This window comes from Apostichopus japonicus, chromosome 3 (genome assembly GCF_037975245.1).
Source record: "Apostichopus japonicus isolate 1M-3 chromosome 3, ASM3797524v1, whole genome shotgun sequence".
Classification (NCBI taxonomy): Eukaryota; Metazoa; Echinodermata; class Holothuroidea; order Aspidochirotida; family Stichopodidae; genus Apostichopus; species Apostichopus japonicus.
This window is the reverse complement of record NC_092563.1, coordinates 16,970,904-16,987,970: the sequence shown is the minus strand read 5'-3', so window position 1 is coordinate 16,987,970 and position 17,067 is coordinate 16,970,904. Positions and strand designations below refer to the sequence as shown.

The 17,067-nt window shown below is 37.5% G+C and overlaps 1 protein-coding gene across 1 annotated transcript in view; it reads right to left on the bottom strand.

The window, feature by feature from the left end:
- The window catches only part of LOC139965230 (Golgi apparatus protein 1-like), a 42,263-nt gene extending 25,984 nt beyond the window's left edge, over positions 1-16,279 (bottom strand). Inside the window, exons 1-8 of the mRNA XM_071967396.1 lie at positions 15,667-16,279; positions 12,299-12,334; positions 5,595-5,672; positions 4,209-4,433; positions 3,554-3,802; positions 2,877-3,063; positions 1,350-1,561; positions 349-470 (exon numbers count right to left, since the gene is read on the bottom strand). Of these exons, the coding sequence (XP_071823497.1) occupies positions 349-470; positions 1,350-1,561; positions 2,877-3,063; positions 3,554-3,802; positions 4,209-4,433; positions 5,595-5,672; positions 12,299-12,334; positions 15,667-16,119 (1,562 nt within the window). The 5' untranslated portion in view covers positions 16,120-16,279. The remainder of the gene's footprint in view (positions 1-348; positions 471-1,349; positions 1,562-2,876; positions 3,064-3,553; positions 3,803-4,208; positions 4,434-5,594; positions 5,673-12,298; positions 12,335-15,666) is intronic.
- Between the last annotated feature and the right edge of the window lie 788 nt (positions 16,280-17,067).

The window sequence follows — 17,067 nt, the reverse complement described above, 5'->3', positions numbered from 1 at the left end:
CACTCCCCAAAGCAGTCTCAAAAACCCTTCCCTAGACAAAAAAAAAAAGGACTCATAAGGCTGTACACGAAGAGTAATAGTATTCCTACTTCCAGCAAATAACAGTCAAAGATCCTAGGAAACTGTTCCGATCGAATTAAGCAGACAATGAATCCACACAAAAGACGACCGATGTTGTAACTTTGGGTGGTAGAATGAGAAGGAAGGGCATTGACTGGAGAGGTCTGTCATACAGGGCCCACAGTGTTTGAAAGGTTACCAGTTCATTCTAGACACGGTAGAACGAGAGTGCTAAGGTTGTGGAAAGACAGGTGAGAGAAGAGCCAAGTCAACTCAGCAATTACTCACTTCGAGTCTCCAGATTTTACTTTGCTGCAGAGGATGGCTCTCGATTTTTCACAACTGCTCGCCAAAATTGGATCGAGTCGATAATCGCTACCGGCCTTCACTTCCTCCAGCAAGTCCAGTACCTGAGGAATTTCAAGTATGATATGTGATGAGATTTATTGACAGACTTTGAGTTTAAAATGATGATACAAAATCCTAAGTGGTGAAGAGTATGAAGCAAGATAAGAGCTATGAATAACATATGTTAATTATCGATGATGAACTTGAATGAGGCTCTCCACCAATGCCAAAAAATTAACAAAGGGCGCTTTCATGCCAGTCCTATCTAATTCTGCAAAACTTGGCAATCCTCACGGTGAGATGATCACTAGTGGTATGCACAATTTTGTCCGTAATTATTAACGAAGAGATCTTTGGAAACATAATCTTCAAAGATTCAATTCAAACTAAATTGTTTAAAGCACCTTAAAACTTGCGCTTTTCTTTTCACTCGGGCAAACTGCACAGTTAGAAAGCTGAAAGTAGACAATCACTCAGTGCATATGTATACAGGCATGACTGGCGTGTTTGACAGTTTGCGAGCATCTTCCCGCGATCGTGTTACTTTCATGCAGAGAGGTGCAAACAGCACAGATCGCTATAGTGTGTGGACCGATATGACCGATGTGGTGTCTATATATAAAATGATGGAGAAGACCATTTAAACTTAACACCCTCTACATTACCCTCATCTGATATCATCCTCATTAGGATAAGGATTAGGATTAAGGGAAGAGGTAGAGAAGTCACTGCTGCATTTTATGTCAAATTTGGTGCAAACTGGTGCTGCCCAGTATGACAATTTAAGGAAATACCTGGTGTCTGAAGACATGATCTTGGGCTAGATACGAGGATACATAAACCTCCATTGCCTGGCTGCAGCAAGCTTTTGCAGCAGCTGCATCCCTGTTTTTGTTCTTCTTTGTTTGTGACATGTTGGCTAAAACAAAAACTGCACTTACGGCCTTGCTGCATTCTAGTTGCGAAAGCTTTCTCTTCATGGCCATCTCCATTAAACAATGGAGAGTCTTCCCTTCTTTTCGCAATCCTTTACAGAACGATTCGATGTCGCCTGCACAAGAAGTCACAATCTCCGGATTGAGCTTATAATCCTCCATCAGGCTCTTACGGATGTCAAATAACTCGGCCACACATTCCCCTGAGAGAGGAGCATCTGCCAAAGGATGGTGCCAAAAAAAAAAAACAGACATAGCCTTCAGTCATATATCAATAGATCCACCTATCATCAATAAGTATTCTATGTGTCAGAGATACTACCTCTCAATCAGAAATGCTGCAGCAGCTGCAAGATCCGCTGCAGCAAGGCTGAAATCGATATAAAGCAACAGAGATTTGCTATGCAGACCGGTGGATGCAGATTGTGTGAACGTCCAGTACCAACTGGGCCAAGCTGCACAGCACAAAAGATAGCAGCCTATACAGCCTTTTGACACTGCACCTTCAAATAGAAGCAGGATGTACCATTCAAATTCAAACTTGCAGACTTGAGTCAGTTTTAGGTGGCATCAAATGAAAAGCTACTAGTGCTTGCATTGTGTGATTTTTTTAGGAATTTCACTGTAAATCTATCTTGTTTTTAAAAATTTTCCTTAGTATAGATATATATATATTTTTTTATGAACATTCAAGCTGCATCCATTTTATTTATCGTATTCAAATTTTAAGGGGTTTTGTCACTTTGTTACTTAAATTTACTTAAAACTCACTTCTTTTTTTTTTGGAAATTCATTGTAAATCTATATTATTTTTAAAATTATTCCTTCGTATATATATATATTTTTTAATATTAATACTTAAGCTGCGTCAATTTTATTCTTCATATTCATATTTTAAGGGTTTTGTCATATTGTTGTCATTGTAAAGTGCTCTTGAACATGCTTAAGCATGAAAAGAGCGCTATATAAATTTGGTACATAATAATAATAATAATAATTTCCACTATTCACCACCGCTGAGTAAAACTTATCAGAAGGGAGAAATGCAGGTTTATTTTTTAGTCACACAGTATTTGAAAATTTAATCTGCGTTCAATTGAACTTGGTATGACTATCATGAAATACTAAATGTTTGGACTTTCTCTTCCACAAAGCATACAGTGCAAATTACTCTTTTAAAGTGATGCAGTGGTAATACTTAATTACACACAAGGTATATATTTTTTCAAAAGCTCTCTATTCTTTCACGTTATCTTGTGTATTCCTTCGAATAACCGTTCTTGTTTACAAGCATGCGTTAAACCATCTTTTCATCATACCTAGGTCAGACTGGGTCAGAGCAGTCTACATGTTCAGCCGTTCTATCTGGAAGATATTTTCATTCCAATATCAAACATAACTTTGCACAAGGATCACATTCAGAATTGGTTTCAAGTTCCCAATTCCGCCCTTGCTTGCTATCTATCAACAGTATATTTTTGGTATAAATCTCCATCCTGAATGTTGGTATTCAGTATGCTGCAGTATACTTACAACCGTCGTCCTGATCGGAGTCACTCTCTAGGCAGAGCAGAAGCGAAGACAAGGTCTGTTCAATGCTTCCTGCTATGGGATGACAATTCCTCTCAAAGATGGCATTTCGACAATTTTTGATCAATTGCTTGTCTACTTTGACGTCCGATGAGATCAACCTCTGACGAGTTGACAGTGCGTCAAAACACTGCGGGGAAAAAAAAATGATCACGTGTGATCATTCATTGATTTGTACATTAACCAACAGAAATGCTTGTTGGAAAGTAAAACTTGCTGCAATCTTCCTTCTTTGGCATTTCTGCTCGAGTACTTGCATGAGCATCAGGATCACATTCTCGGGTACCCACTATTTTGTGAATGACTTTAGTAGGAAATGTGTTTTTCTCTTTTTCAAAAGACAGACAACTCCTGTAATCTTAAATGACAGGTGAGTCCTGGTGGTACAAGACAATGTGAAAGCACAGAGAATGATGACAAAACCAAAAAAAAAGTATCAACATAGATTGAAAGAATTTTCCCAACAAAATTTCCTTCCTTGTTCCTTGACCTTTCCCCCATCTACACCTTCTACTACTCCTTCTTCTCCCCTTCCCAATTTAGTCTTTGCTGATACATTAAGTTTAAAAGTATTTTCTCTGAAACATTCCTCTAGGATATCAGTTTCATTAACATTTTACCTCGGTACTCATCATTTTCTCTTTCTTGTGCTTCTCCAGGCACTTGTAAATTCTGCCGTCGCCGGCCAACTCCTTCTCGCAGAATCGTTCCCTGTCGTCACGGCAGGCGAAGTACAGCGCCCTGTCCTTGTGGTAGTCATCGGCTGAGAGTTCTGCCACTCTCAGCAAAGTACTCCTACAGTCACCATTAACCTCCTTTAACTTGGACTCCAGGCACTGGATTGTGAAACCTTGCATGTGGCTTGCAGGCTGCCAACCCCGAAAAAAAAAAAAAAAAAACAGTTACAAAAATAATTAAAATAAGAAACTTACAGGAGGAAAGGATGACAGAAAATAGAGTACAGACTATTTGTTGGGAAGTCACTGTGTGCCACCTGAGGTGTGGACCTTTCAATAATTTATACATCATGCTATAGATGCAATACACGTGTATGTATTGGTGGGTGGGGTTAGGGTGGGGTGGGGTGAGGTGGAGCGGTGAAGAGAATGATAAGTTTTTGTAATTTACAATAGGTAGATGAAAACGTGAGAATGTGGGATGAAACTGACTGGCCTCATTCTGAGAGCAAGGGGTATTATACATAAATAACAGGAGCGGAAAAAAAATACCGATATGTCACGGCACTAAAATTATGCTAGTACAGTTGGTTAATACCTTGTCATCATCCTGGACCTCTTGGTGAACACTGCCACATTGGAGCTTTCTCACAGCATCTGAACATGACTCATAGAACCCCTTTATGAGCCGATAATCACTGAATGTTATCACCTCCATGCGGTTTACAAACTGTCGGCAGTGGGTGTCCTCTATTTTATCCGAGTTCTCTATCAAGCATGATAACAGTTCTGCCCCGGCATTCTTTTGCACTTCGCAAATTTTCTGCCAGGGAGAAGTGAAATGTTAGAAATGTGAAAAGCCTATTTTAAAGTGTCTTAGACTGTATTTTCATTTTTTAAACGAGAAATTTTCAGTACCAGAGCACTTGACCGTTGCCCTTTATACAGGTAAACGTACAAACTCACAAGGCTCTACCGGCTGGAGCGAGTATGTAATATTGTAATATCTATGGAAAAAGTCCAACAAGAATTTCCAAAGGTATAAATTTGAGTAATTCCAGCACTTCTGACACTTTGGATGGTAGAATGAGAAAGTGGGGGGGGGGGAGGTTGGTAGACCAGGATGGGCCGGACACCGGAAGAGGGCAGGGCTTAAAGGTTACCAGATGCTTTAGAAACGGTTGAGCGAGAATGCATTTGTTGTGGGGGAGCCCCATAAGTGAGTAGTGAAGTAAACTTATGATTGAGAAAACACAATCACTGAGGAGTGGTAGGAGTTAACACAGTTTTGCTAGAATAACAACAGGTACACACTACAAGTCTGACATGTTCTATTGCAAACCCTGCGGGTTATTGGCTCCAATGCAGTGGGAATACTACAGTACAGCAAGTACAGTGTAGCATAGGCTTACTGCACTAAACTGTGTTAGGACCAATGTGCTACACAATATGCAAAGACATCATAAACCACAGGTCCAACTTGTGACAATTTCACTGTGAAAATCACACTGTGAAAAATTACATTTCATTAACAAGACAACGGGACAATTTCATTTTTAGCACAATGGATACTGTACTTCATTACAGAATGGGTTAAATTTTTCCACGTATTGAACTACTGTACTGCAAAAATATGCTGTACATATAAAGAAGGACACGCAACACTTTTGCAAAGTTTGGCTTTGATAGTACTGTAACCTACTGTACTGTATAGAATGACCGACATTTACTACAGGCCTAATTAATTCACACAGGGCATGATATTTTAATCAACATTTCATAAACCTTGAAATCGTTTGGCAAAGTTTATGTGCACACAAATACAGTGCTCCCTGAAGTAGGATCCCCACACACAGGGCATTTACTATGACGAATATATTAACAGCAGCTCGAGATCACGCAGGACAGGTTTTTGATATCTCCCTCTTTGCCTGCATTTTAAATCTGTAGCTACAGTTAAAACAGGAACTATTACTATACCCACCACTTTCGAGCAAACGCTGGTTGCAGCAGACAAGAAACGTGGCTCTTCCGTCAGGTTCTTCTTGTAATCCCACAAATGCTTTTAAGAGAAAAGGGGTGAAAAATCAAATTATATAAATTAGTAAAAGATTGACCTAAAAATAATAAATTGGCTATGATGTAAAAGGATTGCTTTCAACTCTACTATACAAGTACTGTATCATGGTACTATGAAGTATTGTGTATAGTAGACAAAAGCAGAGATATAAGTTATGACTCATAATTGACAAATAAGGAGTACATACTGTCAATTTTGGTCCCCCTGTGACTACCGGGACCTTTTTTAATGTATCTATATATTTATATATGTATTTATATATATGTATACTGGAACTTGTTTCATTACTATTATTAGGCGACTTCACATCTTGCACAAGCACTTGACTGCCATCCTGGAAGTTAATTTGTCTACACTGTACAGTACAAAATTACTTTTTGTCCATATGAAAATTTCATTAATTTCTGGAATTCAAACTCTTTTATATTCTGAAGAAACTCCAGGAAACGTTACAATACTTTGACCAACATTCAGCATGTGCACTAATGTGTAATACTGTGTAATACTGATGATGACCATTCAAAGGAAATAAACCAAGTTGTGCAGTACATGCTCTGTGATGGCAGCATCTTAAAATGACATTTAAAGGGGGTCCTTTAACTTTGTTGACATATTGATCAATGTCTCTTTGAATTGTAAGTCTTTCAAAGAGCTTGAGCTGTAAGAGACTTCATTATGTACTTCTACTGTACACTGTAATGGTGGCTTCATTAGGTTGCATATTTTGGTTACCATGGACACAGTACAGTATATGAGTTTTTTAGCAATAATTTACTGTCTGTAAACAACGATGACAACATCTATACCCTGATGATGTCATCCCTCCACCCGCTGCTTCTTGACATATCAGATACAAAAAGTACCTCAATCATTACATGCATACTTGGACAGTATGGAGATGTATCTTCCAGCTAGTACTAAGTAGTGATTCAGAGAATTTCCATCAACTTTTAAACCCAATTGACACAAAACTATTGACAACAACAAACTGAAGAATCCTTTCTGGTAGTAGTACAGTACTATACACATGACATGTAGTATACTGCTGCTGTGGTTCACATCTTAGAACCCTGTAAGTTCACAAATATACGTATGCTAAACAAGGTAAATACCTATACAGATATACTACAGGATACAATAAATCAAAACTTATTACAGTACATGCTTTACCTATATAGGTCACATATCTATATAATAACATCATCATTCAGGGATTTGGGGGATTTGTTTTCTGGTTGGCTCTCGGACCACTAGTACTTAATTCTTGGTGGTCCGAACAGCAAATTTGGTTGTCAGAAGAAATGTAGCAAATCAGCAAAGTGTGACTAATACATAAACTGTGGGAGAGATGTGTAGATGTTTGAACATAACAAAAGCTTTGGGCCAGTAAAACTACCTTTTGGGTGGATCATAGGCCTACCACTAATTTTGTTCGTTTTGATCTGAAGTGATGGAGGGTGATACCAGTTTTATCATTTGGGGGGTGGGGGTGGGGAGGGGATTTTTAGTTACAATGCCGAATGCACTCTGAATTTGATGTGCAGTTATTCATAAGCCGGACAACCCCCAAAGCTAATTTTGGTGAATCCGAAAAGAAATTTTGTGGTCTCGGACAACCCTGCAATCAGTATCGACTTCACTGCTATGTACTACAGAAGATGTCACTTTACTGTAAGATACTGTACTGTATATAGAGAGAATAGCTTTCTAAACTGAAGTACAGTAGAAATATTCAGGGCCTGAATTTCACAATTTTTAGCCAATTGCTACAAAATCCAAGTGTTTAAAATATCTGCCTACTAAAAACAAGTTCTCAGTTCCACTTCCTGAATCAAAACCAAGAAGTCATTCTATTGCTGTCCAGGCATATAAGAGCAACATTATAATATTGCTAACAATATTAGGAAATAATATGGAACTTAAATGTTACACCTGAAATCATGCTCTTATCATGTGTTTACAGTATGTTCCTAATGTCTACTGGCTGAGAAAATGTAACGGCTTGTTTTTCCTCCTTTTTTCTTTCTGTTGGCAAATTGCAATAACAACCTAAATTTTGAAGCCTGATAATATTCCCCCTGTTGACTGTACTTTTAGCCTACGTGTTAGCTTACAGTCACTATAGTACTGTACATGTGGCAAGGACACGCAGACTTGCACAACAATGCATCTAGACTGAACAACAGTACCATTCACTGTACTTTACTTATCTAGATACATTACAGTATATCTGTTAAAGTAGTTCTACTGAAAATGCACAATGATGGTGGTAAAATAGAATACGCCTGTCTATATTGAAGAGATGTCAATAGATAAACACACACTGCATTCAGTATGCAGTACATGTTGTGGACTATGGTTTATAATATTTAATGAATTTACATACTGTATACTTTGTATAGTATCATTCACAATGCAGTATACAGTACATATTGTGGACTATGGTTTAGAACAGTGCATTGAGAAACATGTGTGTGTAAATACGTTAATATTTCCTTCACATTCTCCCAGCTCACTGTATGTACATACAGTAGCACTGTATACTACTTGAATGGATACAAAGCCTACTTGTGTATGCATTGAAGTGTATGAATGAACTCTACAGTTAACACGTGGTGGAACTTATGACGCAGTAGCAATTACTATACAAGTGCAGTATTGTATTCATGACACATTTTTTGAAAATTTCACAAGTTTACCATAGCACCAGATAGTAAGCCTTCTTGACATATGGCAGCAAATCTCTCAACAGTTTTTTTTTCTTCTTTTTCTCACCGATAACAAGTGAAGTCAAACAATGACACAATTTGCAAAGTAAGGTCAAATTCTCCCTACTGTATCCAGCTTTGATATAACTGTGTACATAACCCTCAGACTTTTTGCTTTGTGCCCAATATACTGTAAAGAATTTAGAAACAAACACATTCCCCTCCCCTGCCCCCCCCCCTCCCTTCACCCTCCTGAGGTACATATCAAACAAAGGAAATCACTATGTCACTACAGACTTACTTTAAAGGTCTTTTATAAGTGACACAAAAAAAACATACAGTACAATGGCCAAAAAGGTTTAGAAGTTTAATACAATTTACCTTTTTTGGGGGGGAGGGGGTGGGAGGGGGTGTTCTTTGTCTTATCTTTTTCAATTTTTTGGAATATTCATTTGAATTGCAATTTCATGATGTTGTAACTACAGTATCTTGATGTTCACAAAGATTACAGTGTGATGTAACCTGAACAAGGTACAGTACATCATTATTCTTAACTGGAACTCTAGTACAGTTCCATGAAGCTACAGTATCATTTGGCTTCACCTTTTTATACAAGATCCCTTTCTACTGTACATTAACCATTTTTCCCCCTTGACATATTGTAATGCATACTGTACAGTGTACAGCACTATATATGAAAAATATTTTATTTAAATATAATAGTACTTAATTAAAGAAAAGAGCTCATTGAACAATTTCAGTAACTCAACAAGCTGTGATTGAGTTGTACAATATTTTAATGCAAACTTACAGGGTACAGTGCAGTATATCAAGGTAAATCAAGCACTGTGTGCTCAGCACAAAATGACTAATGCTGTCTACTACAGTATAATATAGTACAGTATGTGACAAGGAAGCTTTTAACTAAACAGCTTTCAATTAACAGTCTACAGGTAGTGTTTCTCATGGCCATCCTACTCATCAACTTGTGAGAGCTGTGTGCAAACTTGACTTAGAGAAGGAAAAAGAAAAGGAGTTTAAAACAAACAAAAAATAAATGAAAAGTTAAAATCAATGCAATGATCAGTGCTATTGACTATTTTCTTATATTTTTCAATATTTTTTTTTTTTCAAACAAAAGAAGAAACGATCAACATGGACAAAGGACTGTGATAAAGCAACTGCCGCTAGGCTGTGTGAAGTACTGTACATTGTAAATTAACAAACTGTACCACAGTACTTGACTACCACTGCAAACAGTTTTTGCAATCATGGTAGAAGTATACAGTTGTATGACATAGTACACTAGGCCCTGTACAATAGAGTACATACATGCATATAAGCATGGTAATCATCTGATCAAGGGATATTTCTGAGTAAAAATGGGTGCTAAGGATTTTTCTCTTGTCTGTGTTCATTTTGTAGTCAGGAGCAGAATGTATCAACTCCAAGTTCCAAGTTTATATTCCTACATTCCTTTCCACCCCCCCCCCCCCTCCACCACCACCACCCTCATATACTCAAAGTACACATTAGAAAAGAGTAAGAAATGAGAAACTACAAGAGCATTTCATGTAGAGAACAAAGTACCTTCTTGGATGAAAAACATACTTTAGCCTATATTTATTACACCATCAGATTTGGAAAGCTTCCTACTGACCACAGAGATGAGCTGTTTCCAATGTATACTTTAGCCCACTTGGTTAAGAAATAAAAAAAAAAAATTCCAGTACATACAAAATTTACAGGCTAAAATCAACATCCCACTTGCATTTTTTTTTTCCATTTTTTCTTTTTACTGGCAAATGATGTGATCCACTGGCATTAAGGCAGTAAATAGCCAGAATTTGTTAGGCCTGTTAGGGAACAATATTTTTACCTACTTACTGTTCCTACATTTCTGACTAGGAGATTGCGAGTTTCATCTGAAATATTATTGAAGCATGGAATGTACAGTATATATTGTACTTAAATCTTTCTATTGCAATTTTGGCAACAAATGTGAAAATCCAATGATTGTGAATTTGTGATCAAGGAAAGAATTTTGTCATGAAAGAATAAAAAATTATACTGTTGATGCCATTACTACAACTTACTGTGCTGTTCTTCACATTTTAAGGTAAAAACAAAAAATCAACAATCAACAACCTACACTGCAATTGTAAGCTTTCACTGATTAATGACTTTAGGCACAAATGTATTGTTGATATGTTCGACTTATTTTGGACTGTTAAGACACACTGCTATTGGTCCAGGTTGTATTTCAACGACACCTTTACAGTACGTAGTTCTTGAGATATGATCTTTAAATGACTAAGGAGCACCAATGAAAGTGACTGGTCTATTTAGTCTAAAACAGAGACCATTAGGTGATTTCATGAGACTCAACATATTGTACAACTCAGAAACAAAGAAAACTAAAGTTAAATGAAACAATATTGAGATTTTATATTGACCTCAAATAACATTTTTTTTAACATGGTCTGTATTAAGCTTATTACAAATGTGTCGAGAACAAATGGTCTTGATTTCCATCCAAGGGTGGTCTGTTGTTAATAAATGAAGTTTAGAGAATATCTTTTGGTTGATGTATTAGACCAATAGATTAACAGTTAACAATTAAGGCCAGCACTGAGAAGCTGATGTCATCATCAAGTTAGCCTTAAAGGAGTAATCCAGGGATTTAACATTTTACAAGCAGAATATCTTGAAAACCGGAATAGCTACAGAAACATGTACAGTACGTACTAGCACTCATTGAAATTTTCTTTTCCTTTGAATATGACATTTCAAGACTAATTTCTGCCTAAAGTTGTCCTATCATATCAGCTAACTAACCTAGCCAACTGTAGTCTACTTTGCTTATAGTCCTGAGCAAAAATCTCATTGTGATGTTCTCAGCATTACACAAGTATAAACTGTAACTTGTGTGAATGTTGGCAGGAAGTCAGACATGGCTATGATTATACAACAAGGCTACCAGTATCTTTTAAAAATCCTTTTTTTTGGGGGGGGGAGGGGGGGGGAGGGATTGAAGCTGTAATTTGGTTTTAAGACTGAAACATCATGCAATATAATGGCATGTTCAGTACTAGTTACTGAAGGTAAGATGGGATTCACTGATAACATTTTCATCGTGCATGTTAGCCCAACAAACTGTACCAGGATGAATGTACAGTATGATTCAGAGCATGAAGAACAACATCTAGCAAGTACAGTACAGTACACTTTGTGGGATGCAAACTTCCCCATTTGGGAGAACGCTTTAACGACTAAGTAATCGAATAATCGTGTTCCCAAAAGAAAACATCATACTTTCTTCCTGCTTCATATCACACTACAGGCAAGCAAAGTGGTACTGTATACACTTGGCAATGTCATTTAAACTACACACTACACAGTCGATGCATTGTACTGTACAGCACTGTAGTTTTAATGACGGGAATGATGGCCCCTTTTGCATCTAAGGTCTCCTTAACCTAAAAAAAAAAATTTGGGGACGGACATCAACTTTTGTGCCTCCACCAGTCCCTCCACCTTGTTGAACTCAAATTTAAACAAGAGCGACCAACAGCATGACTTTCTAATTTATAGTTAGTATACAGTATTTTGGGGAATTCTGACTCTCAGCATGTTAACAACAATGAGTAACACTGTACTGATGGTTTTCCGTATTCTTTTCATAGTTTGTCTCTTTTCAGCACATAAGCGAACGATTATGATGCTGTATTTTAAAACAGTTCCCCTCACTTATCTAGGCATTTTGTGAGCATTCGAGGAGTTGCATACTGTACTTAATAATAATGTATGGTAATGTATGGTACTGTATGCTACTGTACTTCTTGTAATTAAAATAAAAAAGAAAGGAATATAAATACAACTTTAGAAACACAGACTCACCTGGTTGCATTCTGCGGATAGTTTGACACCTGTGTCCTGCAAAGAGATAAAGACATATATATGTTACAGCAGTTAAAAATTACTGTAAAACCACAGTTGCTTAAAAATGCAATTGAGATTTCTGTGATGTAAAATACGTAGCTGCATCTTTTATTGAGATGAATTGGTTACACCTGGTTTCCACAGATTATTATCTGTTTACTTGACAATTGACATGGAACCTTTGAAAACAATTAGGTACTCATTCAGAATAACTTCCCTTCTAGAGAAATATGTTTTGTTAAATTGTAAAGAACATGCTGCCCTTTGACCTTTTATGACCTTCACCTGTAATTTAAACAAATAAAGTTCTCCTGTATCGGGCACGTTTACTAGATCTACAGCATAGTATATGATGTCATCAAAGTTTCTCAAGGACTTTGACCTCACATGACCTTTACAGGGATACTACTGAATCCTGATTGCTGAAATTGATTGCTTAATTAATAAGCTGGTAATTTTCTATAGAGACTCTAAGTCCAACAAACTACAACCTTGTAGCATTTTGGTTGGCGACGATATGAAGATTTGTTGGTATTTTGTGACTTGCTACATCTGGCAAAAGCAGAGTGAATGATGTGGTCACAGCAATTCACTGAAAATTGTTTTTTTTCTTCTTTACAATATTTAACTCACTCATTCAAGTGCTGAGGAAAACAACAAGAAAGCTCCATACCGATGAACTTATAAATACAGAGAGCGTTGACAGCTAAAGGAACATTCCAAATGTATAAGTTTGCAAGGATAAACTAACATGAAGATGATAAAAGGATATTCAAGATCTTGATGAACATTTGCCATGATTACATTATAGAACACACAACTGTGATCAACTCCAGGAAAGCATGGATGGTTTAGCCAGTCAAAGTAAGTTACATTCTATATCAACTATATCTTGAGTTAGGAACAAGATACTGAGAAGGGGATTCAACTAAAATTGTGTCCATATTATTTTCCTCCAGACCACATGTGTTACATCATCTTCCACTGGAATATTTCTTTAATACGATCCAATAAAAGTAATATTTGGTTTCATCTACTCGATGTAAACCCCCCCACTCCCCCTCTCCATCATCTACTCAAAATGGGATATCTGCATATTTCTTCTAATCATGAGATTAATGATTCCAAGTTCTCTTTTGTTATAATACTGCACAATCTTCATCTTGTTAGCTAGCAAGGCATCACACATACATATATAAAAATATCCATACACACATACATACTGTACATACACACACACAAAAGTTATTGCATACAGTGGTTTACAAGTTTTGGATCTGATTGTATTTTCAGTACAATACAGGATAGTTCAAAGTTTGCAAATTGTGGTTTCACAATTTGTTCCTTATCAATTCAGAAATTACTGCATGGTTTTTAATGTACAAACACTGCAAAATCTCTTCTCAACTGCATATCAATGTGGCCGTGATTGCATATTTGTAATTTGAATGATTTTCCAAAATTTATGCTTGATCATACCGTAACTTTTGACATATATGTTACCAAGTTAACATTTTTTTTCCTTGGCCAGCGGTTGATCCAAGACTGCAATAACTCCAGCCAAATTGTTCACTGTGAAGGCCCTACAGTAAAACTTATGTCATCGGAATGTATTTGTTCGACTGCTTTACAGCCAGCACATGAAGATAGGACCAGAATGACTTTATCATGATCTGTGATTATATGACAGGGCAGTACATTACCAAAGTTAGGGGGGGGGGTGGAGGGATCTATTGTTGGTATTTTAATACAATGGAGTATGTATGAGCCTATAATTATGGCTTGGTTACATTGCATTTGAAGAATATTTGTTATGACAGTATGACAGTTAAGATGTTGGCTAGACTGGATTTCACACATGAGCATACAGTACAGCTACTAGCTGTAAATCAGCATTGTTCTGAACGCAGTCCGATTCTGCGTTGGGAACGCAGTGTTTGAGCCAGGGATGTAAAATCTTTAAACTGCTTGCGCCCGACGGATGCAACCTAAAATTCTTGAGATACAAACCCCAAGTACACACACTCATAAGGCCAAAAGATGCCAAACGTAACAAAACCCATTATTAACAAACATATTTCTTTCTTTTAAAAACCAAAAACTTCTTCTCAAAACATGCCAATTTCAAACAATCCTACAGATGACTGTTTGAAAACAAATAATATCATAACAATCAACCACAAGTTGCTTCGGTACAGAGCTAACAACATTTCTATTACAGAGATTTTCATGCTAAGGATTGCCAATGAAGTTTTTTTCAAATTTCCTGTGATTTGATTATACTTAGGTTAAATAAGGATGATGATTTTACCTATCTACCTGATGGTTGTAGACTGATCTCGCAAATAGATAAAAGCACTGTGCTTATTGACCTGAGGATAAGATATATAGCCTTATACATTTTGTAGACTACACTCTACTCGACTAGCCTTGCATAGAGGCTGCCCTTTAAGTCTGCAAATGCAGGTCACAGGTCGACAACTATATGTATTTACATTTATCTAGGCTTATCGTTAGACTCGTTCAGTATTAACCGGTACAATTATAGAATAAAGGGCCATTCATTAACACTTCCTAGCATCCGGATGCGCGGTGTGTCTGTATAGATGTCCATACACGTATGACGCCCTCTAAAATTCCAACCATCACGTAGTTTATTTTGACTCTGGATCCGCGCATCCGCGCATCCACCACGGAAGTACTAGGAAAGGACTTAAGAAAATTTTCGAAAAGTCTCCCCCACGTATTTAATTTTGACTCCGCATCCACGCATCCACCCGGGAGTACTAGGAATGGACTTAACAAATTTTCGAAAAGTTTCCACATATACCATCACGTATTTCAAATACTGAAAGTCCCGCATGTACATCAATAGTGTGTCGTTCTTAAAAGACATCCGTACATGTGCGACGCCCTCTAAAATTCCACCTCAGAAGTATTAGGAAAGGACTTAGGAAATTTTTGACCCCGCATCCAAGCATCAGCACAAAAAGAAAGAACTTAGACTGAGCATCCGCACATCCAAATGCTCAGATAGTATCATCGAGTGGCCCTGTATTCTATAATTACTCCCATGTTAAATACAGTATCAGGCTGCCAGGAAAATAGCATGCAACATTCCCTTATTAACAGGCAAGATGAAAAGTGAGGTCACTACACCATGTTCATATGGCTGCTATGTAAATAATAGTGTGTTTCTTTTATTCCGCCAGTTGAAATGCTCACCTATTTGTAATTTTCACCACATAGGCTTACTAGTGGTTCTTGTCTTATAAAGCTATACAGGGACTAGAAGTAGAAATAGCCTTCTCTTTAGACTTTCCTACCTTGTTTGTATTTTGCAAGCACTCCAGAACTGCAAAGTTGTTCATCTTTGAGGTCTTAGGGCATAGTTTTTCATACTCTCCTCTGCACTCTGGGCTGCTTGAAATGCGATCAGAAATAAAGGTTTTCTTCTTAGGCTGAACTTGCAACAGGTTGTCCTTGTACCCCTGTTCCCTTTGCTGCAATCGTGGATCAACGTTGGGCCTTAAGTTAGACCTACCTGGGCCTAAGTTGTTAAACACCGGTATATTATTTGCGTTAGGGGCATTGTCAAACCTTAGGCCTAAATTCGGATCGTTGGGATCTTGGGGTTTGATATTGTTGTTTTGGACTAATCCAATATCTTTGCTTTCTGTTATCTTCGCACCACCAAGACAAATTAAAGCAATGGAAAGGCTCGTTAAGCTGAAGACTTTCGCTAAAAGTTTCGACACGTCACCCATGGTGCTCGCCATGTTGTCGTCAAGCAGGGGTAGTCTTTACTAGTACGTATATCGTGGTTGAAATAAGCCTAATATGAAAAGAAACGCACTGTGTAAACGAAAGCTTAGGCTATTTCTCTGTGTACGCAAATACAATCTGCTTGCCAGTGTTCAGGTAGCTAAATAAGAACTATAATTGATAGTCTGTACGCAAGTACAGAACTAACACGTTGCTCAGTTGAGTATGTTGCCAGTGTGCGTCATTCAAGAAAACAAGTACTAGCCGCGCAGACAGACAGTCTTGTTATAGAAATGTTAGTTATGTCGATTATTGATAGTTTTACCACAGATAATTCACCTCCGAGTGGAATATCTCAGGTATTACTGACTGTTTTGCCCGAAGATTTTTGTTCCTACCCCCACCTCCCCCTCGATTTAACCCTCTTTCATCACCTGTGGCAGTAGGATGAACAGCCATACAACCGTCTACTTTCTGTTTTCTTTTAGTTTCGTACGTTTCAGTCAATTTGAAGTCAAAAGAACACCTATACTAAGTTGTAGCATCGAAACATCAGACTCAGGGGTGCAGTTGACGGGCTTCTAAAATTTGTTGATATGCTACAATGATATAGTTTGAACTGAAATAAAAAAAACATAGTTGGCCTATAGTGTTACGAAAAACCATATTAGCCCATGTTAAAGGGTGCGAAGACTCGTGCAAAAAGAAACGTCTAATGCCGGTAATCTGACCTAGTTTCGAATGAGGTGTAACAGAAGTGTAAGACACCACCATCGATCCCAGAAAATACACACACAGCATGCTACCTTCGGTAATTAGACACTAGTGTACATTCGGTACATACAGCTGCGGTCATTACCCACACCACAGCAGCGACGTAGCCAGGAATTTGAAAGGGGGGTGCACTTTTTGCGATTGATATGGATTTTCAAAGTTGTAGGTACGACCATCTGAGCAGAGCG